General features: G+C 34.8%; 1 protein-coding gene across 2 annotated transcripts in view; it reads left to right on the top strand.

Moving 5' to 3' along the window:
* Positions 1-22,543, top strand: part of LOC128997801 (peptidyl-prolyl cis-trans isomerase G) — a 56,960-nt gene extending 34,417 nt beyond the window's left edge. For both annotated transcript variants that reach the window (XM_054423513.1, XM_054423514.1), the window contains exons 6-11: positions 6,168-6,284; positions 7,376-7,508; positions 13,215-13,310; positions 13,778-13,899; positions 14,867-15,014; positions 17,433-22,543. In XM_054423513.1, the coding sequence (XP_054279488.1) occupies positions 6,168-6,284; positions 7,376-7,508; positions 13,215-13,310; positions 13,778-13,899; positions 14,867-15,014; positions 17,433-18,587 (1,771 nt within the window). In that variant the 3' untranslated portion in view covers positions 18,588-22,543. The remainder of the gene's footprint in view (positions 1-6,167; positions 6,285-7,375; positions 7,509-13,214; positions 13,311-13,777; positions 13,900-14,866; positions 15,015-17,432) is intronic.
* Positions 22,544-24,955: the final 2,412 nt, after the last annotated feature.

Raw genomic sequence — 24,955 nt, 5'->3', positions numbered from 1 at the left:
TAGTTGTACAAAGTTAAAGAAAAATATATCTAATTCAATATTTTCTCACCACTATAAATTTGGAGGTCACTTAGCTCATTGCCAATTACTTTTAAATGGAGGGGAAATTGACCAAAGTGGATGTGATATTCTTAATACATTTACTACAAATAACTACGAAGAATTTCTTAAAAATACTTAATAAAGGCAGCCAATTATTATTTTCTACAATTAGAATCTTGGAATCAGAAACTTAAAAAAGCAGTTTTTAATTTATTTTTTTTATTTTTTATTTTTTTCACAACTATTTAATTAAATCACACTCATAATTATTTGCAAATCTACATAAATTAGACTTTCCAATGACCCATTAATTAACAAAATCGGTCTTTTATAAGTCTAGATTTAGTTTACAAAGTTTAACAAAAATATTCCTAACTCAGTATTTTCTCATTACTATAAATTCGGAGGCTACTTAGCTTTTTTGCAAATAACTTTTAAAATGTGAGGAAATCGATGAAAGAGGAAGGTGATATTCTGAAAGAGAATCAAATTTCCTACAAATTAATACCATGCACTTCTTTGAAATACTCAAAAAAGGCAACCAAAAGACGCACCCAAATAAAATGTGTGAAAAAAACCGTTTTCAATGTATTTCTTATGATAAACATGTTTTTTTACCATAATTCATAACAAAAACAAACTTTCATAATTATTTGCAAATCTACATGAATTAAGCTTTCCAACGACCCATTAATTAATGAATCGGTCCAGTAGAACTCTAGATTTAATTGTACAAAGGTTTTTAAAACTGAATTATGTATAAGTAGATAGGTATTGAAAGTAGAATAGCCTCATCTATTATTTTGTTGTTTGACTTGTGTTATTGAAGTTCAATTAATACACTGGTACGTATTCGGTCACGGGGTGTGGCGTCATCAGAGTTACACAAAAGCGATAAAGATACATTGTGTACTATTTACAATGTTTGTCAGTCAGTGTTGTTTTTTGATACCACTTATCTATAACTTATTCACGTGGGGCTGATAAGTCTAAAGTGATTGGTGATGTGAAAAGACATCAGTCACTGACAAACATCGTACATAGTAGGACGTACAGGTCTTTTTCTTAAGAGGGCCACCACTATTTAAACTGGATCAACCACAATTTAGGTTAGGTGATTTTTCAGTTTTTGTGATGATTTTTGTTCAGTAAACAAAAAAAGTGTGGGTAAAGCTAGAAAATAACCTAACTCAAATTGTGGTTAATCCACAGTTTAAAAAGTGGTGGCCCTCTTCTGGAATAGACCCTGAGTAGCTCTATAACTTTAGTGCAACTCTGAAGACGCCAATCCCTGTGGCGAAATACATAGCAGTGTATTAATTGAACTTCACTAACGCAAGGTAAACAACAAAATAAAGGTAACTTAACTATAAAACTCCTAAAATGGGGTAAAACTATTAACTTAGAACATCCTCTTAAATAACAAGATTTTATAGTGATTGTATGAAAAACTGCACAAATATTAACCTGTTTCCGGGTAATGCATTTGAAAATGGTTGATTGTTAGCTACGCCTACATTTATTTTTTACAAATAAGTAATTTACGGCCCAATACTTGTGGGAAATTCAATAAATTCACTTTTCTTTGTAAGTTGAACTGCATGGTATTAACATTTTCCTCTTTAGAAAATTGTATTGTTAATTTAAAGTTCTTTTAGCTCAACAGTATTTAAATACATTTAATTTTTTGTAATTTTAAAATCTACAGCCAAATGGTTGGGAATCTGAAAAATGTATACAGACCTTTTTTATGAGTTGATCACATTGGCAAAGTGAAATGTCTGTAAAAACTCACTTTGTATAGACATATTTAGCCTCTGGATCAAATTTTTTCAAATAAAAAGGCTGTATAGCGGTTGTACCTATTACCCTTAGGCCTATTAGTGACTTGTCATTTCTGCTGAATATATTACTTTGTCAATGCTTGTGTAGCCTGAAAGACAATACTGTATATTCATTATTCTTATTCTCGTACCATCTGTGATCCGGTTTTTTCAGTCAGCCAAGGTTTCCAGCCTAAGGGTTCAATTTTGAGGTTTCTACCAAGTTAAATACCCTCTTCATTAGGGGTGTGCAAAAAACTTTTGATTCGATTCAAAAGGTTTTCGATTTGAATCGATGCAACTTGATTCTAAGCAATACGGCATTTTTCTATTCATACTTGTCAATGGAGTGAAGTAACAATAGACTAATTAAAATTTACCACTTTTGTGTAATGACAATTTTTGTTGATGTGGTACTAGGCCTATTCATACATATGACATACATGAATATTAGGTGAAAAAAATATTTATTTTCAATCATATATTAGAAGAACTTGTATCGCTGGAAATGTCAGTGAGCTGCTTTACTTGCCTATTTCATAATTTTCATTTGCCGAATCATATTGTTAAGCATGTTACCTATTTTATAATATTTGTTTTACAAATAAAGATATGTTTTGGTATAAAAAAAACATTTGTAAGATATTGATAAAATAAGAGGATAGAATCAGACCTACAAACTATATACATAGCAGACAAAAAAAACCAATTTATCAGTCTAAAACATCAATTACTAGTTAAGTATCTAAATAATCTCAATAAAAAGTTTGCCATTTGTTAATTTACAGTGCAAGAAATTCACAAAATTATCCTTAATAATAAAATATGCAAATCATAAAGTAATACTGTAAATGAATACTAGCTCAAATTTTATCCGTATTTGCATCTTAGTTTTTCTTATTAAACGTAAACACACTACGGTAAACAACACACATTCAATAAATAGATTGACAAATTATAAGAATTTCAATAAAAAGTTTGCCATTTTTGTTAATTTACAATGCAAGAAATTCACATTACATTACATTACAAATCATAAAGAATAATACTTTAAATTAATACTAGCTCAAATTTTATCCGTATTTGCATCTTAGTTTTTCTTATTAAACGTAAACACACTACGGTAAACGACTCAAAGGAACCACTTAACTTAATTAAATATTAGCTCAAACCGTATAGCTCAGTCTACTGGATCTCCGAGTTTAGTGGTATATTTGTCACTGGAGGCTATTTGTTGCAACGCTTTTGGAGAGGATCTTAACATGGCATAAAAGTGCTGACAACTCAAATTCAAGTTGATTTTTGTCTGTAGAATCAATTTCAAAACACTGACTGAAAGCTGAGTTTTTTCAGATGTCCATACTTTTGTCATTGAGGAAAATACTCTTTCATATGACGCATTGCTTCCTGGGAGAGTGAACACATATTTTGCAATTTTACTTGCGTATTCACAGTTTATTGAGTTATCTTTAAAGTGCGTGAAGATTTTAGACCATCTTGAATCTGTTTCAACTTGTTCTTCGTTCCAATTAGCAACATTGCTTTCCACATATTTCAACACACACCCAATTTCATTGAATGCTTTAGTATCACAATCTGGTGGAAAATACTTATTCTTAATTAAAAAGTCAACTGACGGTTGGATGTCCTCCCACTTTGGAATGTTCTTCAACGACCCATTGAAATATCTCCAAGTTTTGAAAATGGACAGTCCATTGATCTAAATACTGTAGTGATGTCTCGTAAAACAAAACAAAGGTGTTAGTGATACTTTGTTTTTCTTCTTCTGAGCAACATTTTGTCATCAAATTACGAACTATGTGTGGAACAAATTTGTTCACGGCCTTCTGTTTGAGATTTTCCTTCAAGTTTTTTTACTTGAACAGGTCCCTCGATTGCTGATTGTCACCTTCTTCATTTGAAACAGTTTGTTGAAACGTAGCTGCTTGACTATGTATGAAATAAAGCCATACTTCTGAATGTGGGTTTCCAAAAAACTTCCTCAGGATCTCAGGACATTTCGGCTGGTTATGAAAGTACTCTTTGGCACAAAAAGCTTCAAAATTCTTTCAACTGCTGGGATTGAAGCAAGCCAGCGAGTCTTGCTGTATCGCTGTATCCCAACATTTTGTTGTACTCAATATCGACCGAATCACATATTTCTTTGAAAGCTTCCTCCCTTACTGTGCACAGATAGAAAAATGAATACACTTTAACGACAATAACCTCTACATCTACTGGCAAACAATCTGATTCACTTAGTATGGTGCTGTGCACTATATGTGCTGCACATCCAATGCCTACAATATCTCTGCTAAAAAACCTTTTAGTTTGAAATACACATTTTCTTTCCCCTTTCTAGCTGCACCACCAAAATTTGTATTAGTGTTATCTCCACTGAATGAAATTACTTTTTGTGTTAATTGATGTTCTTGCAGCACGTCCTTCAAATAATTGACAATATCTTATGTTTCTCCGGGGAGAGTTCACAAATCTAAAACCTTTACTTTGATGCCGCTAAATTTATCAAAATAGCGTACTACAACGGGAAACATTTTTTGTGAACCATGATTGGATGAGTAACTATAGCCTGCGTCTTGGTCTTAGCACAGTGGAACTTTGGTTCAAAACAAGTATTTATTACCTTGGAGGTGCAGTCGTTGGAGCGGAAGCTGTGGTTCTCACGCACGGTGTGGTAGGCCCGGCACCCTCAGCCGCTGAGACGTCCAGGTCTTTTTTTTTCGGGACGTTGCTTTTGAAAAATGAAGATATAGTTTTGCTCGAGCACGCAGCATTGTCAGAATCAACATGTTTGTTTGACTTAAAGTGTTTTAATATCATTAGCTCCTCCACGAGCAATGCTAAACTCAGTACGACACTTCTCACAGACTACACCACTTTTGTTTGTCTCAAACTTAAGTTTAATAAACATATATTTCGCTTGTAACTCACTATTAAATGTGCATTTCCGTTTGGGCATTATCTAATGCATAATTGAACAGTACAATAATAAACAAACTTTCTTCGCACCGAATGTTATCTAAAAGTTAGAGGTTAAGGTACTGTAAACAACTTAACAGTTTAGTTTACTGACAACCTGTGTCTTTAGAGGCCGTAGTAGCCTACAGCGCTTCAACACTCGCGTGGAAATAAATTGTACTAATGCCGATCATTGACGAGTACAGTATAGTTGTATAGTCGAGTTCACGCGATCGATGAACGATGACGTGCTCATTGTACAGTTAACCAAATAAGTTAATAGGTTGCTTTCCTTTATTTTTCATTAAAATTACTAACTAGTATTCTTACACGAACTAAACATTAGTGTGGAAAGGCTAAATTTCATATTCCATATAATATTTAAAACGCCTGACCTCCAAGGCGGGGCATTTAGGCATTCTCCGGCCGATTGTGGGGACAGAGGGACAACTTGCTGTAAAGCGGGACTGCCCCGCCGAAAGCGCTTGAAAAAGCGTATGGCCAACATGTTAGTCATAGGCTACTGCTGCGCTGTTTCAGGACATAAGAATGTCAATAAAAACATTAGATAACGCATGAAAAAGTATACAATTACAGTAGCCTACTTATAGCATAACAACAGTCATAAAAAAACACTAATAAAGATGACATAAGAACATCGCTTATTCTCTCTCTTTGTTCTTCTATTCTTTCTTGAGTTTCTCTTCATCCACCCATTCAACAAGTTGCCATGGTTACTAATCGCCCAATCACAGGCTACTTAAGTTGTCATGATTACCAAATACCCAATCACAAAATGTTGAGACACAGCAAGCGTACAGCAGATAGATGTGTCATGTGTAGGTCTAAGGAGCAGACGATTGTCATTGCAAACGGATAGCTTGACCTTGAAGCTTTGATCGACTTTACTTTGTTTTGCTTCCATTTCATTTTTGTCTAATGAACTGTGATTTTTCAAAAACAATAATGTGGGAGCCTACTTAATATTAATAATGGGCAGAAAAGGACCAAGCGAGGAGTCGGACCATTGGAGGTCGGATTAACGAGGTTCTACTGTAGTCACAGTTGGCAACTCTGAAGATCACCTAATTTAGGTTTTGACCTTTAACCCTGAAATTTCTCTTCAATCTACACATGGAAGAAGCTTTATATTAGGATTAAATATGAATGTTATGTTTTGCAACCTTTTATTGTGCATCTATGACCTGATATTATATCAGGTAATCTAGCTGAACTCTATTATCTATTTTCGATAAATTCTTAACTAGCTACTTGGCTTTTTTTAGAACTATACGATCATTACTCATTACTCAATGTTAACAGGAAAGCTTCATCGTCAGACGAATCCGAAGAAGATGAGAAACCTGATATTGAGTTACACCCTCTAGCGACTGTGTCTAAAATCAACCCTGAAGAAATACCAGATGTTCCACCCAATAGGCAAGTTGAATCATCATTAGATTATCGTTATTTATTATTTGTATTATTAAATTTATCCCTCGGAGTAGATGAGTTGTTGTAGTGCTCACCGGGAAATCAAATGTCACCTTTTTGATTCGGAGACAAGTTTTAAATTTAAATATTTTTCCATCCAACTAGAATATTTTTTAATGTCTTTGCAAATGTGGTTTGTTGTATCAATGAAACACATTTTTTTGACACCAAAATTCTAAATGTATGAACTGTGCCAGGTAAAGATCCATCCATTAAAGACTCTTTCTGCAGTCCCCAGGTGCAAATCCTGCCAATCACCATACTGTGCTTAACAGTTTTAAAAACATTGCCTCAAGCCTCTTAACTCTTTCACCTCTCCTGTTGGCTGTGAGCCGACATTGGCCGTTTTGCTACTCTTTCACATTACGGATAAAAAAAGATTTTTTTTTTTATTTTATTTTTTATTGTTATCATTAGTAGGCTTGGAGTTAAAATACAGGTAGGCTTAATGATCTGCATAATAAATTAAACCTGTGGTGGCGGAGCCCTAAAATGATAGGCGAAAGTGTTAAGGCTGATTTACATGATACCAGTTGGTGTTCCCGTTCCAGTCACTGAATGACAGTGACTAGCAACGTGTAAATGGGCCATTTAAGGCTATGCAGGATGTCTTCCGGGCATGGAGTTACAGACGTCTCTGAAAAATAACAGATTTTCATTTTAAGATTTCAAAAGTTACGGAAAATCGATCCTAACTAAAATATAGTTTCCCAAACCTGTCTTTTGTTTGCACCTTACTGCAGGGAATGATTAAATTATTCAGGATCAAAGAGCGAACATATTTTGGGAGGAGGCAACCAGCTCAAAATTGTTATGGCACAAAATATTGTATGCCTGATTATATCATGTTCAAGTCTCTGAAAAATACTGTTTTATCGCTAACAAAGATTGTGCATTTTAACATTATCCCTACTCATAGTCACTGAAATTTAATTTGAACAGAACAGGGTAGACACCCGCTATGGTATCTGAGGTTTAGCACATGAAATATGATTACATTACATTAAAATTGTAATAAATTTAATCTATTGTTACAGATTTCTTTTCCGAGGCGCTAAAGAGAATGATAATGATGCCAAGGGGAAAAGGGAGGAACTAAAGCGCAAGAAAAAGTCTAGGATTAGAGGAGTTACAAAGAGCGGACGAGTTATAAAAGGAAGAGGTGTCTTTGTATGTATTAAGGTTTTTTTAATTATCAATCACATACTTGTATGTTTAGCTGCTGTAAAAGGCAAGTGACTTAATCTTTTAATACCATAAAACACTGCCTGACTTATTTTAAGTTCTCAAGCAATCAAACTTTTATACTTTCCTTTCTTTAAGAACTCAATTGATTCACTTTTTTTTATTTAGTCTAAACATCATCCCTTCATTGTTTGGAATTGGCATCAAAGAGACAATTTATACCCACTCTAATAAAGTAACACCAGCAAAAGGAAAATAGTTTACTTTTATCCATTTTTGGCATGTTGCAATTACTTGTTGATAATTGAGAAAAGTTGTTAGTCCAGTTTAAAAAGGTTTAACCTCCGAAACAATCCAAAAGTTTTGAAATTTTGCACACTTATTTCTTCGATAGTTCAACACGGGCTGAGCTATTTTGTCAAGTTATATTTTATGGTTACTACAGTAGACTCTCTCTTATCCGGAGACCTTCCAACCGGACTACACTCGGCGGAAATGACATCTCTTTAACCAGACAATTTTTATCAGCACATTGGTTTAACTGGACTAGATCGGCAAGAAGTGGACGGTACTGAAACGACTGTTCTCGTGGGAAATATTTGAGACCAGTGTCTAAATACAATGCTCTTCTTAATTTAAGTCGAATATCACAGTAAACAGTACGTTTTAACGAGTTTTTGGGGACGTCGGTTTAACAGGAAAACCTGTTATCCGGACTGGCCTCGGTCCCGAGGAGTCCGGATCTACTGTATTGTGATGTAAGCTGACTTGAACATTAATTTATCATTTATTGTTGACTTGAGACTTAACTAATGAACCGTGAAATTGTTAAGCTTTTTAGTATTTACTAAATTTGGGTGATTTCTATTTAAGGCTTGTGTTTTTACTTTCCTGTATATTAATTAGCTTCATTTTCTCTCTATAGTTTGACATTTCGATAGTTCGGCATCCGTTAAGTCCACAAAGTGTTGACTATCGAGGTTCTACTGTACCAAAAGTCCCCATTGATATGAGACGAGCGCTAGCGGCAATTAGCGAAAACAGGGCACTGTTTTTGGTTTTTGGCTAAAATTTTGAGAACCGTTGATCGGAGTTAAAAGTGGCTGGATACCAAATACAAGATCATTAAATTTGCAACAAAAATGACATTTGCACTTTTATTTGATTCCTAATGGTTACCGAGTTATCGGGCTTTAAAATATGGTGTTTTTTCTCAAACTGTCGCATGTTGGATCAACCGTGGTTTTAAGTTATCCAATAAATATCACGAAGGAGGTAGCCCCATCGATTGAAATTTGGTTCTCTCAAGATACAAAAGATTTCATTGATTGGCACATTGTGCACATCGTCATTGATAGGCCACTTGAATTTGAGTTCATGGATTTTTTTTCTAAGAATTTGACGGTCACACTTTTCGCACTCTTCACTTGTCTTCGCACTGTCTTCACTTCTTCACTTGTCTTTATGGACAAAATTTGCCCACAAAATGTTTTGTTTCGTCGTTATTTGTATATGGGATGACTACCCACTGGCTTTGGCAGAGACTGTTCAAATCTAGTGGTAGAGGAGATGTTTTCATCAACGGGAGATTCTTCACCTTCTAGGGTTTGTACTCTTAAATCTTCTACGACGTCGTCGTCTTCTTCAGATGCGTTACGGGATCTTCTCTTTTTTTTCGCCTTCAATTCATTCTTTTCTTACTTTCTGTCTACCTTGCCGCAATCGTTTCCTTTCTTCCTTCTCCTTCTCGGTTCTTATCTACTTCTTTTTTCTAGTAAAAATTTTTCAACTCTTCTGATATCGCTGCACTGGGAAATGTGAGTTTTTTCTTTATTGTGGTCGATTTTGGGGGTTTCTGCTCTGGCCAGTAAAGCTCGTCTTTAAATGGTGTCGTAATTTTTGCCTTTATATTTTGCTGGGTCAAGGCCGGTGTTTTGGGTGAGAATTGATTCGGTGTTTCCAGGGGGATCATTATGGAGTTTTGGTCACACTGCGAGTTAGGGGTCCGTGGGAAATTGGCAGGTGGCGAGCTTAGGTTTAATAGAAATGATTGATTAGATATGTTGGATAGGTTTAATGATAGTGGAGAGGGATAATCAGTCGGGGAAGAGGTTGTGGGATCAAGGAGTGGCCATGATGGTTGGGGGCTTAGATACAAATCAGGGTTTGTTGATTGTCCTAAAAAAGTGGGTTTTTGGATGTAGGATTTATTTTTTCTGTGTACTTGCTTTGGACTGTAATTACTGGCACTTCCAGTTCGATAAGGAAGCTTATATCTTCATCCACAATAAAGTCAACAGCCACTTCCAACCCTTCGGCAATTACATATGCCTCTACCGCTTCTTCTTCTACAACTTCTACACCATGTGGATTCACCTCAGATCGTCTCTCTTCATTGGGCATCCTATCAAGTCCTTCTTTGTAGAGGGAGACTTCTTTTTTTATGTCCAGCCACACTCCCTGGAGAGATTTGTCTTCCACTTTGATGTCATTTTCTTGGAATGTCTTTAGTCTCTCCTTCCCAATTTTGCCCCCAATATATGTCAGGTGGCTACGCAACCTTAGCCATTGGCTTTGACTGTATGGTTTTGGTTGTATGCCACTATGGTTGTTCTTCACAAGCTTCTTGAAGTCGATTTCATCAGTATTAAGAGTTAAAAGGCCAGTAGTGGTGAAGCCACTGGTTATAGCTTCTTTAAGACATTTGTCTAATAGAGGAGCAAATTCTTTTTTGATCGTTGATGCGCCTGTCTCCAATCGCCATTGCTCTACAGTCTTTTTCCACGTCTTGAGTCGATGGAAGACAGACACGTCCATCGGCTGGAGAATATGAGTCGAGTTAGGGTAGAGAGAAATTAACTCAATCCTATTCTATGAGCAGAACTTGCTCAGATGAAGGGTAAGGTGGGAGGTGTGTCCATCTAAGAACAGGACGACAGGTCTGGGAATTTGATTTGCCAGCAACCAAGGGTGGAAGATATTGGTGACAAATTAAAAAAATGTCATTCAGCCATTTTCTGATTTACCGATTCCCCAGGTGCTTGGTACCTGCTGGACAATACTTGATGGGACTCTTTCGTATGAATATACGATCATTGGTGGTGCTAAAAGTCATTTGCTGTGAAAAGTACTGTGAGGCATACCTTTTCGTCATTTCCCGTGATTGTGTATACCAGCTTCTAATCTTTCCTGACATATACTTTTTTGCCTTTAGGGCATAGAAAGAAGTCAGTTTCATCTGTGAACACCCTCCTGGGGTCATCAAAGATAGTCATTAGATTCTTACCTTCTAGGTATTTTTTTATTTCGGAAAACCATTTCCTGATGTGTCCCTCTGTGACATTTGCCATGGTGGTTGTGAGGGCTTGTGACACTCTGGCTGAAATTTCAGGATGTCTTTGTGTGAATAGAGCCAACCATTTATCTCCAGGGGTGCTCTCGGAAAAGGGATTTTTGATTCAAATTTTCATCAATTTCTGGACGCTGGTGAGAAGCTGGTCTTTGCTGATAAGGAAACCAGCGTGTTCAATCGTGATCACCCAGTCGACGATAGTCTGCTCTTCTTCGGGAGTCAAAATAGACGGACGTCAAAAAGTGGCATACTTTCCACTGATCTTATCTTTCAAAGTCTGCCTGGGAATGCAGAACTGCTTTGAAGCAGCAGACTCTGTCATACCATCTTCCACTGCTGCGAAGCGGCTTCTAAAGTCTCCTGGGAGTAAGCTCTTCTGGACGCTTTCGGAGTAGGCATTCTATAAAAAAAGAAACACAACTTTAAAAACAGTGACATAATAAAGTGTTCATGATAGTCTTGAACACGCAGTTATATAGATTTGAATAAAAACCTATCAATAAACTCACTTACACATTTAAGACGTATTTTTAGCTCTAAACAACAATATTTAAATATATTCAAAGTTTAGTTACAAATCAACCGAACCACACAACACAATTAAGGTTTGTTAGGTGCACATTTGGTCGAATTCTAGTATTCGTGGTCAAATCAAAAACTCCGTAAAATCATCACGGAGTTTAGCAGAAGCATTGAACTATTAGTTCCCAGTTAAAAGATCTTATTGTGATTTTAAAAATGCTTGTAAAGAGGTAAATATTTTGGATATATATATTTGAGGGGTTTACTAAAGTCCGTACAAAGCAGAAAAGTACTTGGAATATAATATAGAGCCCTATAGGTGCCCATAAAAAATCTCAATGTCACAGCATTTTTAGCAGTTTTGCAGACACTTACAAAAATCGCTCTAACAAATTTATATAATAACCTACTCTTATAACACTATATATATAATGAAAATAGATCAAATAGACTATCTTTAAACATAAAAATTACTACCTTTCTGGTAGGTTCAGTAGGTGTAGGCTATATGTTAAAAAAACAACAAAAGAGCAGACAGTAAAGGTACATTGAATTCAAGCTTAGAATCTGCTTTTTCTGTTGACACAAAAATCAATCCAGTTCAGTACAACTGGAGTTCATTCAGAGCGAGTTGTGTAGCGTCTGCAACATCGTACACTAGCGGACCAGCTAAAGTCGTCGGAATTCCGACGATTGACACTCGAACGGTTTTAAAACATCTTTTTAGTAAGAAGTCTTCAACAGGTAGGCCTAGTTCTGTAAACCTACTATCTTGGAACGTTTTTTACCAAAGTTTAATTGAAAACTAGTGTACAGACTTAAGCCAACACATCAAGATGAATAATAAGTGTAGATTTCACTCCGACACTGTTAATATTTGTAAATTTAACTATTTCCAACACAATTAAAACATTTGTGTTAAAATATAAACTCTGTGAATTTGTACGTGAATTTTTCATGGAGTTTAGCAGAAGCATTGGTCAATTCATTCACGGACCCTAACATGATCAAAAACACTTGTAAAAATGTTAAATCTGTTGGAAAAATATATTTTGAAGGGGTTACTAAAGTCCATACTAAGCGAGAAAGTACTTGGAATAAAATTATAGGGCCGCGATTCAAACATTATTTTAGTATGAAGTCTTCATCACGTAGTTCCGGTAACATTGTTATTTTGGACCGGTTTTACCAAAATGTAATAGAAAACTTACTTACGGACTTTAGCCAACACATCTAGATGAATAATAAGTTTAGATTTCACTCCGACACTGTTAATATTTGTAAATTCAACTATTTCTAACACAATTGAAACACTCGTGTTAAAAGTTAAACTCTGGGAATTCGTCACAGAGTTTAGATTGATATTTCTGCTAAATAACGTGATCCTAATTTAACCTTTACTAAATTGAAAAATCAACTAATTGAATACAGAAGAACTAAATACTAATATAACTCTACGAAATAACACCAAAAATTATTCATACAGCTGTCTTACGTATTGAATTAAATCCTATTTTGCTTTCCTGAATCACTATCTTGAAACTTGAAACTCAACAGACGTTAAGAAATTGGTGACATTCAAAATGGTCACGATTTCAGACGCTACTGTCACAGACTACTTGGTGCCGGTTACGACCGAACCATAGAGTAACAAACTCAAAGACACATAGAGCAAGCTATCGTTTCTCTATGTCTTGAACCTTCAGTCGTCTGCTAATTTTATACGTTTAAAGCGGGGAATCACGGTATTTGAGCGAGTCACGACATTTGGCAATTTACCTTATGTGTAACAAGTAGTACAAGCCATTCTTTTTCAGCGCTACCGAACTCCGTCTAGAAGCAGAAGCAGGAGCGTCACTCCCCCACATTGGCGTCAAGCCCAAAAACGGACCATAAAACTGACAGAGTACGAGGTGTGTGCGAACATTTTCTCAAATTATGTTTAAAAGAACATTAGTTTAATCAACACCTGTTTTTTCTCCATCTCACCATTAAGCAGGTGATAGTATATATTACTATTTAAGCAAAAGGGATATTTAAATATCAGATATAATTAATTGTTTCCCGGCATTTCCTCTTCAGTTATTTCAAAAATTGCTGAAGTAATCTACCTGTCTATAGTAATATGATTTTTGGCAAGTCTTTATTTAAAATCCAGGTTTCAGCTCCAAATAATGAGTATTATTGTTTTTCGCAATTCTTCTACATTATTTATTTCAGACATATTTGTTATTTCCTTTTTTATTTCGTAATTATTTGTTGTTTTATTTTATTTTTTTTAATTTGTTGCCTAAGACACATATCTCAAATTAAAAGTTTATCAGAGTTCATGTTAAGTTAGAACAGTCACTTCTGTTTGCTAATAACTTGTGTGATTTAGAAAAAGGAGGGTGAAAAGAAGCAAAAGGATGAAGAAATCAAAAGACGCGAAGAAGCTAGAAAGGTGAGACATGGAGAGAAATTCAACTCAAGACCTCGTGAAAAAACACCAGAGCAAGAGAGGTAATAATCTTTATCATAATTTTTTGTGTATTGCGAACTTCAAATGAGTAAATAGCATCAGTTTTTAATTGTTAGTTAAGTCAGTACTTGTTCCGGGCCAAAAATGCACCAGGACCATCACTGCTAAAATAGTCATAATTCTTTAAAAATAAGTTGTAAACATTGCTATTTTTATATAACATTTATGACGTGTAAATAATTGGTTACATGCAAGGATCTGTCTAATTTTGGAATTGATGAGTGTATTTGTGATTGAAACCGACGATCATTTGGGAGTTAACAATTAAAAAGGAAATCGGTCCTAAGTTTTCTGTGGGGTCTAGTTTTACCATCAGGAGGTTTTGTCTGTTTAAGAACATTGTTACTTAAGTTGTAGATTACATTATTTCAGATTAGGCCTACCTACTCAACCGTAAATGAACGATGAATTTTGCGGGTAAACCTTAATAGGACCATACAAAGCCATTTAAGGATTCTGCAAAACTTGTTCATGATTGATTCATTACTGATTTTCAAATCTTTGATCATCGTGGTGAAATCGAGATCACCTACTTCAGGGGTCTCCAACCTTTTTTATACAAGGGCCGCATATGAAATTTTGGAGTAAAGGCAGGCCAGACTGTTAATATTTCAGTGCAGAAAGGTAGCCCCCTTTCAAATAACCAAAACGAGTTAGTTTTCTCATTAATAGCTCAGCAGTTACATTTTACATTTTCTTCCCAATAAAAACAAGTATTGACCTACCTCACATAATATATTTTATGGGTACATAGTGTTTCTCATATATTTATAGTTTGACAAACCTTAAGTATGCTCAGCATGATTATTCAAATTCTAAAAACAAAGTTAATATTTTGTTTACAGTATATTTTTATGATATTATATTTACGTAATGGTAGTTTTACTAGTTTTTAAGCAGGGCTGATGAGAACACCCTACATTACTACAATGTTTATGCTTTCCGCAGTGCTGGCCACACCCCGCAGCACACTCCCCCGGCCAGGCATGGTTCCGAGGATACTATCAGCCAACCCAACGGACAGTCATCCCCCGTACACCCCCTCGATCTCAACGCACTCGACTATGAGAGTGGTGGATCATCCCCTGTGTCTCCAGTAAGATTTACAATTATCTCATCAGAAAGTAAATTTCTATACAGGGTAGTTCAAAAATAATTGTGCAGAACTAAATAGATGGATTTTTTTGGGTTGTCTTCATTTAACACAGCTGTTAATGCTAACAATGGAATGAGGGAGTTCATAAATTTCTTGATTCGGTTCATCTCGGCAATTTGATTATTGTATCGGGCTTAGTTAGTAAATCCCTACTTTAAAGCAAGTAGTTGTAACTGCATATTGTACTTTGGGACTTGTCCAGTTCGTGCAATATCCAACTAGAAACACCTTATTTGCTTAGTTAGTAGTAGCACAGAAAACATACTACTATAACCCAGAATGCCAACCGCATGGTAAAAAGCATTAAGTGTTTTGAGAGAGCTTTGCCTGTCAATCGTAGGCAGCGCCACCAGTGTTGCCATGCACTCAGCATAGCAACGCTGGTGGCGCTGCCTACGATTGACAGGCAAAGCTCTCTCAAAACACTTAATGCTTTTTACCATGCGGTTGGCATTCTGCGTTATAGTAGTATGTTTTCTGTGGCAATTTGATGATCAAGTCTGTCAAAGATAGCCTAGTCTAGTTGCCAAGACAAAACATAACAAAAAAAAAAAATATATAAAAAATCTTACTAACCCTTTGAGTGCTAGGCCAATAATTTGTATTTTGTAAGACTTTTTTGTTTGCCTTTCAATTCCATTACCTGTTGTTGAATTGTAACTGTAATAATTCACTATTTTATTAATCAGGATAATTCAGAATAATAAGACAATAACAAATATATAACAAAGAGAAGTCTTGGTATTTGCAGTAAAGAATTAAATAAAACTCTGCTTTTGTTGTAAATTTCCAAGTTTCCTTATAAATTGTAATGTTTTGATAGCATATTTTGAAACCAAAATCTCATAAAATCAAAAGACATATAGTTTACAATGTAATATTGAATTTAGCCTTGATTTAGTTTGATAAAGTTATTATAATACAGCCTTTTTAGGAAAAAATAACTTGTTGCAGTAAAGCCTCAGTAACACCATTTATGACCACTGTTGTGGTTCAGCTGAAAAATATTGTCTAAATAGTCCGGGACTAACTAGTGCTTCTATCTAGTAACACATTGAATTACTAGCTGTAGCGCCATCTGTTAGCAATCGTTTACGTCAGCTTAAATACCGCTTTTTACTCCACAGTCTCGAAGCACAGATAGCCGAGGTGGCTAGGGCGGGTGTCACTTGGCCAGTGGCATTTGTCTGCTCGGGATCAAATCCTGTCCTGTGTGGCAAACAATTGGTGACCTGTGTGTTTGTAGCGATATACTCCAAACTACAACCACTGGGGCATAGTGAGGTGTTCATAATCCTTGGTTTAGACATACACCTCGAAGTCATCGGATTGGGCGAATCTTTTAGCTAAGTGGTTGTTAGTGTATCCTATGAACATGCAGGTCACCAATAACCGTTTTGCTACTTTTTGTTCAAATAACCTTCCTCTCTATTCCTTAGAGATTTTAGTAAACAACGCTATATCGTTGCATAGCACTCAAAGGATTAACATGCTTTCCCATTGTTGAACACCCTGTATTTAGAGGTGTGTTAGCCTGAGATTATGATAAACCTTTTTTCTACATTGAACTTGCTGAAAGTGATATAATAATTTGATTTGTCACAAAATATTCATTTGAAAATACAGTTAGAAATATCATGTAGAGTTCAATATAATTTGTTATTACTTGAAATGATGGTGAAGCCCTGATGAAGTTCAAAATGAAAATGTCACCTCACTTTGATTTTCAAAACATTATTTCTGATATAGGTGTGGCCATGATAGGCTAAAAATATATATAAACTTTCCAATTATTTATAGAGTCTTTATGATCTGACCTAAACCCGCTGCAGCAAAGTTAAATAAGTGAAAAGAATAACACGGACAATAATATAAAGTAAGCAAGTTTTAAAGTAAATAATAATGTTTGTCCGTGTTCAAATACATCCATTGGTTAAGTTTGTCATTAAGACACCGATTTTTTTGTGTTAAATGCATCATCACAAAAATAACCTACAATGATAAAATTCACCATAATTAAGAAACCTGCTATACAACGTGTGGTGACAGTAGGTAAGGGGAAAAGTAACAATGTTCATAGAATTTATATTCACAGACACTGATTGTAGGCTCTGTTCAGAAACTTGTTTTGATCATTAGTAGTGAGAAAGTTACTTAGCAACTCAATAGTGACAAAGGTTATCAGCATTTTTATATGGTTTGACACTTTTCATTATGATTTTACGATCAATTATTGCCTACACATTGCAGTTTCATTGTACCGATAAAAAACATAAATCAAAGGGGTGATGAGTTCCTTTCTAAAAAAATTTTAAAAATCCCATGAACAACTTATTTACTTACCTTCCCTTTTTTTAGGTTAAATCCCGAAATGAAGCAATAAGAAGTAGAGTTGAGATCCGACGCCGTCATGATGATACTCCTAAAAAAAAGTTGATGAACAATGGTGTAAGTAGTGATGAAACTCCTCAGAAAATTATCAAAAAGGATAGAGAGGAAGAAACAAAACCTCGCAAACAAAATGATGTGGAACCTTCTCCTCCCACAACAGAAGATGAGAGTGAAGAAGAAAGTGATGTTGGCAGTAGGCCTAAGGGTAAAAATATTGAGGAAAAGAAGGACAAGGTGTTAAAGGAGAAGAAAATAAATGAAATTAAAGATAAAATTAAACTCCTCGATTCAATAAAAGGTGAGCGAGAAAAAGAAAAGCAGAAATCCACTGATAAAGTCAAAGCTGACAAAGATCACTTGAAAGAAGACGAGAAGAAAGATAGAGATTTAAAAGATAAACGTAAAGATAAAAGATCCAGATCTCGACAGCGAGATAGTAGATCAAGAGATAGAAGAACACGGATCAAGTCCAGGTCTAGATCAAGGCAAAGGCGTGACTCTAGAAGTAGAAAGCGAAGATCTTCATCTGGTAGAAGAAATAGGACTTCTTCACGTAGGAGGGATGGATCTTCATCTCGCAGAAGAAATGGATCTTCATCTCGTAGGAGAGATAGATCTTCATCTCGTAGGAGAGATAGATCTTCATCTCGTAGGAGAGATAGATCTTCATCTGGTAGAGGATATCGTAGAAGGGATGGGTCTCGCTCAAGGAGGGGAAGATCTAGGTCCCGAGACAGACATGAAAGGTCCAAAGATAGACGTTCTCGTGAGCAACGTAAAGATTCCCGATCTTCTCGAGATAGAAAAGACACATCCGAAAGATCTTCACGTCGTGCTAATTCTAAAGAAAAGAGAAAACGCAGAGACTCTTCTTCCTCTTCTGACTCCTCAAGCCCAGAGAAAAAACCTGTTTCAAAAAAGTCGGAATCCAAGTCTCCTCAAAGAGATAGCCAATCAAACCGTGGCAACGAGGCTAAGAGAATTTTAACGGAAAAGTTAGATGAGTTGAGAAAAATTCGAGAAGCAAAGGGAAAAGAAAGAAGATCAAGTTCTTCGTCTTCGTCGAGCTCATTGAACTCAAGTAGTTCCAGTAAAAATAGCAAGAGGAAACACCGCCGATAACTTTGTGATGTATAAAACTAAAATTTAGTAACGTTTGTTTTTTGTTTATTTTCAATTTTTATAACTAGAATAATATGTATTAGTAGGTATGTATTTGTAAACCATCTCTTCTCTAAACTGTTTAATGTAATTGTCGATATTTTGATAAAACTTGTATGTTTAAGAACTTCAGGAGAAGAAAATAGGTGTATGTAAAACCCATTTTTTAGATATATATGCATTACAACTAATATACTAGTTACACCTTTAAAGGGGTTCTTTTACGTCTTTTTCCATATGCTTTTTATTTTGTATTAATGTAAACTTTTATATGGATTTCTATATACAAACAAAAATGTATTTTCAATATAAGTATTTCAATGTAAAATTCAGAATAAAACAGTTATTATATAAAACATTTGTTAACACTGTGTCTCTATTAACTATAGTTTATTTTCTTGTACTTTGTAAGTTGCCTATAAGCTTAAATTTATTTTAGTGGGACATGGATATTTGCAAAAACAAAGGTATAATAATACTGAGTTAATATTTAGTATATATGTATTTCCAGTAATTTTTGTCATTATCTTTCCATTCAGTTGTTTGTTCAAAAATGGTTCTTTTAGGTTAAATGCAATTTGTGTAATAAACTCTATTATAAAATGGAATTGATTTTGTATTTGTTTATTATTAATTTGATTTGATTTATTACCATTTCTTTCGCATAACTTAAGTTTAAATGTTTTTTATAGAACACAAGTTCAACATTAATTTCAACTTGTTAGTCCTACAAGGTAAATTACAAGTTTTAATCTGCTATGAACTGTTTGATTTAATCTGAATCCATGTGTTTTTAACGTAGTTATTATTGTGTATTTGTTCATTTTGCACGCTTTGATCGTCTTTCTACTCACTTAATTTGCTTTGCGACAGAGTATCTATTTGCTACATTATTAGTAAGAACGATAAGATCAGCTGTAGAGAGTCTAGCACTGATCAAGGGAATTGACATATGTCTGCGTTCTGTCATCAGGTATTTCGAACCATATTGTATCACTTATCACTTATCATGAACTTCGTCCCTCTATCAGCTTCTTGAAGGTATCAACATCAACTCCAACCTTCTTTTTGTTTCATAAACATACTCTTTCTAGACTCGTTTTTCACCGTTCAGTCGCCTATTCATTACAAAGAGTCGGTCAATGATTGCCAGGACTATTCCTTTTGTTCTGTGACATCACTTTCATCAGCTGGAAGTTAGATCGCATGTTGTCAGTTAGCCCAGTGGTGCAATCCCTTCCTCGGTTCTTTGATACCAACAACAGCTGGTTCTTCACCTATTTCAACATCGTACATCTTGTGGTAGTAGTTGTTTGCTCATACAAACTAGATTCTTGTTGTCTATTTTTGTCAAATGTAGTATCAAGCCCCTGATCCCAGTTGACATCTGTGATTGTGTATGTCTTGTTGTTATACCCTGTCAAGACTATCATACCCAAAACAACTCCAGTGAACTCTTGTGGGTTGTTCTGGACTATAGAACAATACACGTCCCAACAAGTTTCAGTCCTCATGACTTCTTGTTCATGGTGTATCGTTGTTATGTATCCTGGCCAGATTTCCAAGGCACACTTTGGCACGTTTGTCTTGGCAATTGGATTGTACAAATCCCTGTTGATTAGGTTCAGACTCAACATTGCATAACACAACACTTCCGTGCCAAAATGTTGAAGAACTTTAAGTAATCGGCATCTTTACTATGGAATTCTCCAACTAGTTTGATGACAACTGATTCTTGAGTACTATCTTTTTTTCTGGGGCAATATTTAATCTCGTCAGATTTTTATCAAGTACCCTACTGGAATACATTACTGTACCATAGAAAATGTCAACCGATATTCTATTGTTGCATCCTCTACCAAACTTTCTCTTTCAAATGTAAGGTCAATGTTGGGTTTTGAAACATCTTTGAATCTATGAACTGGTACAAACACAAGTTTGGCTTGTTGAAAAAGCTAAAATAATTAGTCTGCAACCTGATTGGTTGTTCAGTGAGGACTTTTTTACATCTCAAAGTTTCTGGGTGGGTTTTATAAAATGCAAACTTTTGGTTTTTTTATTAATTATCTACTTACCTAAAAATTGCCGTGCAAAAGTATTCTGGAATGAACAAATGCATAATAATAAATATTATGAAACACGCAACTAATTTTGGATTCAAATAAGGTGATTATCTGGAATGTCACATTGTTCAAGTCCAACAGTGCTCAAATCACACTGTTATAACCTAAAAGAACCTGTGAGGCACCAAATTTGTTTTATTCCAGAACAACCCACAAGACTACAGAGCCAAGTTCACTAGAACTGTCATGGGTATGATAGTCTTGACAGGATACAATAACAAGACGTACACAATCACGGATGTTAACTGGGATCAAGGACCTGAGTCTACACTTCACAAGAATGGGGTGCAAGTATCTTGTTTGTATGAGCTACTACTTCCGCGATATCTACAATGTTCAAACACGTGAAGAACTGAGGAAGGGATTGCACCACTGGACCAACTGACAACATGAGGTCCAACTCCCAGCTGATGAAAGTGATGTCACTCAACTCCATCCTGGCAACCATTCAAGAGTTGCAAGATTGGAATGTAAATCTTAGAGATCACTTCGTAGAGATTCCTTGCAGAGTTTTACCATTGGAAGACGTTGTAACAGTACCCTGAGGGGAAAAGTGGACCAAATCCTATGTTTATGATACAACAAGGAGGTTGGAGTCGTCATAGTTCCTTTTCATACCCTTCATGACGGCCAAACATTTGTTGATACCTTCAAGAAGCTGCAGAGGGATGAAGTTCATGATGACTGATGCAATATGGTTCGAAATACCTGATGACCGAACACAGACATATGTCAATTCCCTTGATCAGTGCTAGACTTTCCACAGCTGATCTTCCTGTTCTTACTAATGGTAGAGCAGATAATGGCAGACTCTGCCATAAAAAAAATCTTTGGTGGACAGCACAGTACCAAAAAACATCTTGAGGTGTGATGAGCATCGCGACCAATGTGGCAATTCAGATCAACTGGAAAATAGGAAGAAAGCATGTCAGATCCGTGATTGTGTTTTCCTTGTCTGAGATGATGCCAACTGATAAATAATTATGTTGATTTGTTATGTTTCTTGATGCAAACAATAAAGATTGGGGTTCATTAACACACCCTTTTTACCAGTTGATCTTTCACAATATTCTGACCTATATTTGATTTTTCAATTTAAATTCATTTCGGAATAAAAAAAAATTATAAAAACATTTGATCATACTGTATCTATATATTTTTAGTTTATTTTATTATACTTTGTAAGTTTTAAAGCTTAAATTTATTTTAGTGGGACATGATCTTTGCAAAATTGTAAACAAAAATATTATTTTGTTTATATTTCGAGTAATTTTTGTCACTTGTTATCCTTCCATTCAGTTTTATATAAAAAAAAATTGTTCTTTTAGGTTACATGCAATTTGTGTCATAAACCCAATTGTGGAATGGAGTTGTTTTTATGTTTGTTCAATAAAATGCTTTTTATACAATACCATTTCAATATGAATTTCTAACTCTTGAATTTGCAAATAATTCAATTAAATTCATCTTGATATTGTAACTAGGTATACAAGTTGTAATCTGTAATAGGCAGCGTGACTAATCCTCTTTTCTGAAACCAAAATATGTTATGTGTTGAATTGTAACATTTTTATTATTGTGCATTTGTTTATTTTGTTGTACTTGTTCCTTGTAACATTTTTAGAACAACAACAAAAATGCACAAGTTTACAACAACCAATTTTTAGTGATTTTGGTACTTGTTAGTTATATTTATTTAGTTTCCGCATTTAAATGGTTATTTTTAATTTTATTGATATTGAAATTGTGTCTCAAATTGTAGGAAAATAAAGTGTTGATATTAATTGAGGTGAATTACTTGTATTAATTTGTTGCCGACATGTTAACCTTGAAAATGTTTAGAGCTAATTTGTTTTTGCCACTGATCAATTTTCACAGAAAAAGACTTGTCACTAAAAACTATTTTCCACTAAAACTAAATATACTTATTTCAATTTGGATAGTTTTTAGAACAAATAAAGAATTAGCAAACTCTTCGTATAAATTTGTTGTAAGAAAAGATTTGACAGAGCCCTTCCTTTAATGAACATTTTAAATGACACATACTTTCTCTTATTAGCTTGTTAAAAATCAAAGATGGACAATATAATGGATAAGCGGTGAGGGTTGCTATTTTAAGGGTAAAACCACAAAAAATGCAAAGCTCCCGAACAGTATTTCCTACACAGTTGGGGGCTGTAACACTTTGCTAATCGTTAAAAAGACCATAAGATACTAAATTTTATTAAAAATTTAGCTGTTTATGTGAAGTCACTATTAAAAACAGCAAAAAAGTTTCCTGTGTGATGGTACAGCGAGCTTGTTATTGATTCAAGAGTTTTTGTTGGAATTTGAAAATAAGTGAGTTTGGTGAGTCGGTGGCTCAGTTGGTAGCGTCACGGACTTCGGGCCCAAGGCAGCGTCGTGGGTTCGGATCCTGGTCACTGCCACTAAAATTTATCAGTACAGTTCACCTTCGTACTATACCGAACCCCTTGCTTTGCTGGATACGTTCCACGCACAGATCTGTAGTCTATGTGGAGGGGCAAATGCCAGATTAAAAGAGGCCAAATTGAAAGATTTTATTTCGTGCAAATTCATAGCTTAAAAGTTAATGACTGTCATGATTTTTTTTTTTCTTCATAAAAAGTGGCCTAGTTCATATGTTTCACAAGGTCTACTCATAGTAATTGAGATTTTGTTTTGAATTTCAAGCACAGTACCGTAAAAACTTGAATCGAACAAAAAAAGTGCAACCTTAATAACCTCTTAAAGCATCCACATTGGCAAAGATGCCCTAAACTTTTTACATAATAATCCCAATAAAGTAAATGAAACAATTAAAATCCAAGAGGCTGTACATGTCAGGATAGCTTCCAAATGTCATGTTTGGTAAAATTTTCTTTTCATTCCAGAAGCATATCGGATAAAACAAATGTTAAAAACTGTGATTATCTTTTCTTTAACATTTGCATCAATACTTGATAGAACTGTAAACTCCATTTTGCTGGTCTACCACAGTTTTACATATTTTTGGTAGAAACTACAATTATTTATTTAAGGGTAAAAGGATTTTTTTGTCAGAAAAAATCTCATGAGGATTTGTATTTAAGGAAAGCGGTGAACATACATATTTTGATGTGCCATACGGTTTGTCTGTAGCCTAGTGGTTAGCGTCTCAGTCATCAGTGCAAGAGGGACTGGGTTCAATCGAGGTTGTAGCCTAAAAAATTTGAGGAAATCGCATTCCTTTAAAAACTTTTGTGATTTCTTGGTCAAAAATGCCAGTGGCATAGACACAATCAGAATATACTTAAGTTCCATGATTTCACAATATTTTGGGGTTCAAAACCTGACCATGTTAGGGCAAGACAGTGTTTGATCATGACAATTTTTACCACACAAAATTCAGAGATTAAAAAACAAATAACAACTATAAAACTATATAGCAGTACTATCAGTAAACAGTGAGTTCAATTTCCGTAATAAACAAACATGAAAAAAGTAGCGCTAATTATACATATTGTAGTAGGGAGCATGAATAAGAGCCCTCGAGATAACAATTAAAAACCAGCATCCAATCACTGGGGTAATAATGATCATTCCAAAGGTTGAAGTTGAATGTTATGAAATGCAGTTGTTTGTGATACACAATATTGCATACATAAATACCATAACCAACTCATCTTCAATTAATTGCCAATTAAATGTACAATTAATTAATATGACCTACCTAATACATTTTGATATACAAATTTTTTCCTCTAAATGTATTCAGTAAAAAATTTTATCTTTTAAAACCTCAACAGATGGAATCTTTTTTAAACTATTAAATTTTCCTTTAAGGAAGTAGTTATTGTCTGGGTAGCTGAGAGTTATAGTGCTCACCTCCATATCTGACAGTTGCTGGTTCGATCCCATCTGGGCAAAACATAAGATCAGCTAAAGTTCCTAAAGGAAAATTGAATAGTGTAAAAAACATCCAAAAATATATTATTCATCTGTAGTTTTAAAGTTGTACCGTATTATAACCCAAAATATCGGAAATTCATATTCTCTCCCCAAATATTTAAGATTACCAAATCAAAAAATCAATTTTCATTTTGTTTTGTTATCGGATTTTATTATTCTTTTCCTTCACGACACAAGTCTTTAGAGCTTTTTCACCAGCATAATAGCCACAGTTTAATCTCTCGACCTTTAGATATGACTTCAAAACAATTCAAT

The sequence above is a fragment of the Macrosteles quadrilineatus genome, unplaced genomic scaffold (assembly GCF_028750875.1).
Source record: "Macrosteles quadrilineatus isolate MER2022 unplaced genomic scaffold, UCM_ALF_1.0 Scaffold_7__1_contigs__length_78375512, whole genome shotgun sequence".
Taxonomy (NCBI): Eukaryota; Metazoa; Arthropoda; class Insecta; order Hemiptera; family Cicadellidae; genus Macrosteles; species Macrosteles quadrilineatus.
Note: the sequence above shows the minus strand (reverse complement) of the source record. Positions and strands in the feature narration are given on the sequence as shown.